At 49.7% G+C, this 7,697-nt stretch overlaps 1 protein-coding gene across 1 annotated transcript; it reads right to left on the reverse strand.

Moving 5' to 3' along the window:
- Nucleotides 1–4,388: 4,388 nt before the first annotated feature.
- Nucleotides 4,389–7,697, reverse strand: LOC140421559 (uncharacterized). Its single transcript, XM_072506344.1, has one exon. The coding sequence runs from the start codon at nucleotides 7,099–7,101 to the stop codon at nucleotides 6,121–6,123; it is 981 nt and encodes a 326-aa protein (XP_072362445.1). The 5' UTR covers nucleotides 7,102–7,697; the 3' UTR covers nucleotides 4,389–6,120.

Consider the following 7,697-nt stretch of genomic DNA (forward strand, 5'->3'; position numbering starts at 1 on the left):
GTCCCCCCCTCCACTCCCCCTACAAACCAATGTGTACTCCAGTCCAGTGACGCCCCCCCGCATCAGGCCCCGCCCCCCCTTTCCGTGGGTAAAAGCCTACGATCCCTGCCTGGGCCGACCCCGCCCCCTATGGCGCAGCTCCTTTCTCCTGCAACCTCGCCCCATTCCCCAAAGGCCCAGGGCCTCCAGCACACACTCCCCCCCCACCCCCATCGAACGCGGGGAACGCCCCCTCCCCATTGAACGCGGGGAACAACCCTTCCCAAACCAGCACACATACAGAAAAAACACAAATATCGCCACCTCCCACTCCCCAACATCCCCCATAGCATGCTACAAACCGCTAATTTGAGTCCAGCTTCTCATCTTTGATAAAGGTCCACGCCTCGACCGGTGTATCAAAGTAGTGCTGTCGGTCCTGATACGTGACCCATAGCTGCGCTGGCTGCAACAGGCCGAACTTCACCCCCTTTCCGTGGAGAACCGCCTTGGCCCGGTTGAATCCTGCCCTCTTCTTGGCCAGCTCTGCACTCCAGTCCTGGTAAATGCGGATTTCAGCATTCTCCCACCTGCTGCTCCGCTCCTTCTTCGCCCATCTCAAGACACACTCCCTGTCGGTGAAACGGTGAAACCTCACCACCACAGCCCTCGGCGGCTCATTCACCCTGGGCCTCCTCGCCAGGACTCTGTGCGCCCCATCCAGCTCCAGGGGCCTCGGGAAGGCTCCCGCACCCATCAGCGTACCCAGCATCGTAGCCACATACGCCCCAGCATCCAACCCCTCCACACCTTCAGGGAGACCCAGAATCCGCAGATTCTTCCTCCTCGACCTGTTCTCCAGATCCTCAAATTTCTCCTGCCATTTTTTTATGCAACGCCTCGTGCGCCTCCACTTTCACCGCCAGGCCCAGGATCTCGTCCTCGGAGGCCTTTTGCTGCACCTCCTTAATCGCTGTCCCCTGCATCCTCTGGGTCTCCACCAGCCTTTCAATCGACAACCTCATCGGGGCCAACATCTCCGCCTTCAATTCCGCAAAGCAGCTTCTCCGAAACTCTTGCGGCTCCCGAGACCACTGAGCCCATGCTGCCTGGTCTCCGCCCGCCACCATCTTGCTTTTTCTCACCCGTTCTCCTCTCTTCTCTAATGCCACTTTTTTGACCACTCCGCTCCTGGTCCACTCCATACAGTGCTGGGGGAACCTCACTGCTGCCTTCCCACACCGGGAATCGTCGTCCAAGTGCCGCTGGGGCTCCATAGAAGGGCCCAAAAGTCCGTTCACGGCAGGAGCTGCCGAACGTGCGACCTACCCAGGCATAGCCCCAACCGGAAGACCCATCTCTGGTCAGATATGACACCAAGGCTCTCAACCATTCTATTCAGCTTCAGAAAGTTGCTGGGGAAAGGGATGGAGTTGGCAGCCAGGGTTGAAGCAGGAACTGAAGACAATGGCTTCAGTCTTTCCAATATTTAATTGGAGGAAATTTCTGTTCATGCAGCACTAGATATCAGAGAGGTCAGGACAGTGTATGAGTTGGGGGGGAACTTGGAGATTATGTTATTCTCATAAACCTGCTACTCTGGTCCTGGTCTGGTTCCACTTCAGATAGAGAATAGAATCCTTTCCCACAGTCCCCACATTTCCACGGTTTCTCCATGGTGGCGGTGTCCTTCTGTCTGTCTGTGTTGGATGGTGAGTTGAAGCCTGGTCCACACACACAGCCTGAGTACGGTCTCTTCCTGACGTGAAGCCTGGTCCACACACACAGCCTGAGTACGGTCACTTCCTGATGTGAAACCTGGTCCACACACACAGCCTGAGTACGGTCTCTTCCTGATGTGAAGCCTGGTCCACACACACAGCCTGAGTACGGTCACTTCCTGATGTGAAACCTGGTCCACACACACAGCCTGAGTACGGTCACTTCCTGATGTGAAACCTGGTCCACACACAGCCTGAGTACGGTCTCTTCCTGATGTGAAACCTGGTCCACACACACAGCCTGAGTACGGTCACGTCCTCATGTGAAACCCGGTCCTCACACACAGCCTGAGTACGGTCCCTTCCTGATGTGGAGCCTGGTCCACACACACAGCCTGAGTACGGTCTCTTCCTGATGTGAAACCTGGTCCACACACACAGCCTGAGTACGGTCACTTCCTGATGTGGAGCCTGGTCCACACACACAGCCTGAGTACGGTCACTTCCTGATGTGAAACCTGGTCCACACACACAGCCTGAGTACGGTCTCTTCCTGATGTGAAGCCTGGTCCACACAGCCTGAGTACGGTCACTTCCTGATGTGAAGCCTGGTCCACACACACAGCCTGAGTACGGTCACTTCCTGATGTGAAACCTGGTCCACACACACAGCCTGAGCACGGTCTCTTCCTGATATGAAACCTGGTCCACACACACAGCCCGAGTACAGTCTCTTCCTGATGTGAAGCCTGGTCCACACACACAGCCTGAGCACGGTCACTTCCTGCTGTGAAACCTGGTCCACACACACAGCCTGAGTACGGTCTCTTCCTGATGTGAAACCTGGTCCACACACAGCCTGAGTAGGGTCACTTCCTGATGTGGAGCCTGGTCCACACACACAGCCTGAGTACGGTCTCTTCCTGGTGTGAAACCTGGTCCACACACACAGCCTGAGTACGGTCACTTCCTGATGTGGAGCCTGGTCTACACACACAGCCTGAGTACGGTCCCTTCCTGATGTGAAACCTGGTCCACACACACAGCCTGAGTACGGTCTCTTCCTGATGTGGAGCCTGGTCCCCACACACACAGCGTGAGTACGGTCTCTTCCTGATGTGGAGCCTGGTCCACACACACAGCCTGAGTACAGTCACTTCCTGATGTGAAACCTGGTCCACACACACAGCCTGAGTACGGTCTCTTCCTGATGTGAAGCCTGGTCCACACACACAGCCTGAGTACGGTCACTTCCTGATGTGAAGCCTGGTCCACACACAGCCTGAGTACGGTCTCTTCCTGATGTAAATGGTGCAATATGTTTTCAGACTCTGTGGCTGGTTAAAGTTCTTTGCACAGTCAGTTCGCTGGAATAATCACTCAGTGTGTATGTGCCTCAGTGCTTTTCCAGTCGCACTGATGTTTGCAATCTTTTCTTTTAGTCAGGACAAACATTTCTCCTTCCACATTGAAAGGCCGATGATTTTCAACTCCTGATGAATCGATAGACTGTCAGGACTTACATGATGTTTGGTTTGAATTTCCCATCTGCAATCCTCATATTGTGTAAAAGAAGTTTACATTGAATTACTTAGATTCTACAATGAACAGGCCAGTTGGTCCAACTGTTCTGCTGCTGATTATACTCAACACATCTCCTTCCATTCTATCCACCTCATCTCAGCCTGTCAGCTGATCTTTCCATTCCCTTTTCTCATGTGCTTGTCCCATTTCCTTTTGGAAATATCCCAGCACTTTCCACAACTCCTTCCCTGGTAACAAGTTGCACATTCTAATCCAGTGAATGAAGAAATGTGTCTATATCTCCCTCTTGGACTTATTAGTAACTCTCTTGTATTTATGACCTAGTTTACAATAATAATAATCTTTATTATCACAAGTAGGCTTATGCAATGAAGTGACTGTGAAAAACCCCTAGTCACCACACTCCGGCACCTGTTCAGGTTCACAGAGGGAAAATTCACAATGTCCAATTCATCCAACAAACACATCTTTCAGGACTTGTGAGAGGAAACCCGAGCATTCGGAGGAAACCCACACCGACACGGGGAGAACATGCAGACTCCACACAGTGACCCAAGCAGGAATTTAACCTGGGACCCTGGCGCTGTGAAGCAACAGTGCTTGTCAGCCTCCTCGGTGTTAAGCACGAAACCGACGAATCCCGCACCGTTTCTCAGTGCTAACCACTGTGCCGCCCATGTTTATTCCTGGCTCCCAGTTTGCGACTCCTTTACAATTGGCAGCATCCGCTCCACCTCTCCCCTGTCCAACTCACAGATCGTTTTAAAGCTTTGTATCAGGTCACTACTCAATTATTTGTTTTTTCAAGAAAATAAGGCCCAATCTGTTTAATTTTTACCCGATAGCTGTAATCTCGGTTTACAAAAATCATTACGATGCATCCAGATTAGAAATTGAGGGGAGAAACCTTTTTTTGAGTTGGCACGTGCGCCTGTGTGGTCGCTTCTCTGCAGATCTGGTACCCTGAGAGCCCCGCCCCTCATTCACTGATTGGTTGGAGGACAAGCTGTTTCCGTTAGTCATTTTGCTACCCCCTATTGGTCAGGAGCTGCCGTCAATCATTGCCTGGGCATTGTGAGATGTCAGGTGAGAGGTCAGTGTTAGCACTGGGACTGCGGCGCCGAGGACCCGGGTTCGATCCGTGTGGAGTTTGCATATTCTCCCCGTGTCTGCGTGGGTCTGACCCCCACAACCCAAAAAGATGTGCAAGGTAGGTGAATTGGCCATGTTAAATTGCCCCTTAATTGGAAAACTTTGGGTTCTCCAAAGTTATTTTTTTAAAGCGCAATAAAAATTGCCATTGATCTGAACAATCCTAAGTGCGCTAATAGGTACACTGACAATCAATTTAAGATAATCAGTCCAGCTCGTAACAGGACTCATTTTATTTTGCTAAAAGCGACATACTTTCATATACAGGCACCAGTTCTCTGGAATATGATCAAGACTTGCAACTTTTTTTGAATTACTCGGAAGCTCAAGGAACCTGTAGTTTTCTGTTGATTTCTCAACATCAATGTTTCAGCCAATCAGAGTGCACTTGCAAACCAATCAGCCCTCTTGACGCCTGTTGTATTAATTGTGATCATTTGAAATTTGGCATTTTTCTGTTTGTCCTGATAAGTACAAAATGAAAAGCTTCAGCAACATTTCTCTTTTCAGTAATTTTAATTTCAGTGCTCATAAGTGACTTTAAGTTCTTTTAAGTTCCTTGAGAATTTACTTTGATAGTGGAGGTGTCACTGTGAAGAATGTGTCAGTCAGTAAGAATTGTCAGCAAGGATTAATCACCAGTTTCTAATTGGTGATGTTAATCAGTGGAATCTTAGCCATGGTATTGCTGGTTTAGCTCACTTGGCTAGACAGCTGGTCTGTAATGCAGAGCAAGGGCATCAGTCAAGGCTATTCATGAAGGCCTGCCTTCTCAACCTTGCTCCTCGCCAGAGGTGTGCCTCAGGTTAAATCACAACCAGTCAGCCTGTGGTCATTTGCTCAACTTTACCCAGAGACAGTGAATTGTAGAGTTTGCACTAAAGATCCATTTTGTGCTGACGGAAAAGTTCATAAATTTATTAGCAACAAGTTCCTGAATTAAAGCAAAAAAATCACAGATGGTGCTCTTTAAATGGAACTTTGCAGGCCTGAAAATTAGGGCTTATAGCCAAGGGTCAGACCCACGCAGACACGGGGAGAATATGCAAACTCCACACGGATCGAACCCGGGTCCTCGGCGCCGCAGTCCCAGTGCTAACACTGACCTCTCACCTGACACCTCACAATGCCCAGGCAATGATTGACGGCAGCTCCTGACCAATAGGGGGTAGCAAAATGACTAACGGAAACAGCTTGTCCTCCAACCAATCAGTGAATGAGGGGTGGGGCTCTCAGGGTACCAGGAACTTATAGCCAAGTTCCGCACACATGAGTGCGGCCTCAACCGGGACCTGGGATTCATGTCACATTACATTCATCCCCCACCATCTGGCCTGCGAAATCCTACCAACTGTCCTGGCTTGAGACAATTCACACCTCTTTAACCTGGGGTTACCCCATCTCTGGATCTGTAAAGATTTAATCACCTGCTAATGCTCGCATTCCTAGCATTGTTTGGCATCTTTGAATTTGTCTATATATGTGTTTCTGGAACAGACCTCTTCATTCACCGGAGGAAGGAGCAGCGCTCCGAAAGCTAGTGACATCGAAACAAACCTGTTGGACTTTAACCTGGTGTTGTAAGACTTCGTACTGTGCTCACCCCAGTCCAACGCCGGCATCTCCACATCCTGAAAATCAGTGACAGATCCAGAATATTAAACTCCAGCCAGTTATAGGGATTGTTAATGTCAGCAGAAACAAACCAAATATTGTCAGATTATCAATCCTGGATGTGCTTAACAGCAGAATCCAAACCCTGCAGACAGTTGTGAACTCGCTGGTGTGTCAGCAGGTGGGATGACCGAGTGTATCCCTTCCCACACTCAGAGCAGGTGAACGGCCTTTCCCCGGTGTGAGTGCGCTTGTGTAAATGCAGGCTGCCAGACTGAGTAAATCCCTTCCCACACTCGGAGCAAGTGAATGGTCTCTCTCCAGTGTGAGTGCGCTGATGTGCAGTGAGGATTGATAACTGCCTGAAACTCTTTCCACAGTATGTGCAAATGAATGGCTTCTCCTCTGTGTGAATTCGCTGGTGTGACTGGAGGCTGGATGAATTAGTGAATTCATTCCCACACATGGAGCAGGTGAATGGCCTCTCTCCAGTGTGAACCCGCTTGTGTGCATGGAGGTTGGATGAAGACCTGAACCTCTTTCCACAGGAAGTGCAACTGAACGGCCTCTCCTCAGTATGAATTCTCTGGTGTGACAGCAGGTTGGATGACAGAGTGAAGCCCTTCCCACACACAGAACAGGTGAACGGCTTCATCCCTCTGTGAATTTGCTGGTGTGACCAAAGACCGGATGGACCAGCGAAATTCTTCCCACACAAGGAACAGGTGAACGACTTCCCCCCAGTGTGAACTCGTTGATGTGCATTGAGGTTGGATGAACATGAGAACCTCTTTCCACAGGTAAAGCAGCTGAACGGTCTCTCCTCTGTGTGAATACGCTGGTGTGACAGCAGGTGGGATGATGTTGTGAATCCCTTCCCACACTCGGAACAGATGAATGGCTTCTTCCCAGTGTGACTCTGTCGATGGTATTCCAGCAGGTATGGATAATTGAATCCTTTACCACAATCATCGCATTTCCATGGTTTCTCCATTTTGTTAGCCCCAATGTGACTGCGTCGATGAGTTTCCAGCCGAGATGGATAATTGAATCCCTTCCCACAGTCCCCACATTTCCACGGTTTCTCCATAGTGCTGGTATCCCTGTGTCTCTCCAGTTTGTACAATCAGTTGAAGCTTCATTCACACACAGAGCTCATGTACGGTTTGTCCCCACTGTGAATGGTGATGTTTTTTCAGGCTGTGAGAGCTCTTTCCACAGTCAGTTCACTGAAACACTCTCACTCAATGTGTGTGTCTTGGTGCTTTCCCAGTCACACTGAGGTTTGAAATTTTCATTCAAAGACAGAACAAACATTTCTCCTCCCACTGTAAATGACAACAGTATTTCGGTCCTGATGAATCAGGTGGCTGTGTCAGATCTTGATGTGAATTTCAGTCTGTAAATCCTCCTCTTCTAATACCCTGGAAAAGCAAAACTATTCTGAACAGACAATTCTAGTTTCTCTGGAACATTTTTCCTTCTCTTGTTCCCCCCAAATCTGTCAATCCCCGTCCCACACACTCTCCCTCCTTCCTGGGCTGAAATCCAAACCCTTCTCACTATCTCCACCATTTCATGTCTCCACTCTCAGCACAGACAATGATTGTGAAGGGTTTGCGGATCCACAAAGTCCAATTCCTCCCACCCGCTGACTCCACATCTTAGGCACAAACAAGGCCCGAG

Source organism: Scyliorhinus torazame, chromosome 5 (genome assembly GCF_047496885.1).
Source record: "Scyliorhinus torazame isolate Kashiwa2021f chromosome 5, sScyTor2.1, whole genome shotgun sequence".
Taxonomy (NCBI): Eukaryota; Metazoa; Chordata; class Chondrichthyes; order Carcharhiniformes; family Scyliorhinidae; genus Scyliorhinus; species Scyliorhinus torazame.

Coding starts and splice junctions, on each gene's coding strand:
- LOC140421559 (XM_072506344.1), bottom strand. CDS start 7,101: ATGGAGAAACCGTGGAAATGTGGGGACTGTGGGAAGGGATTCAATTAT.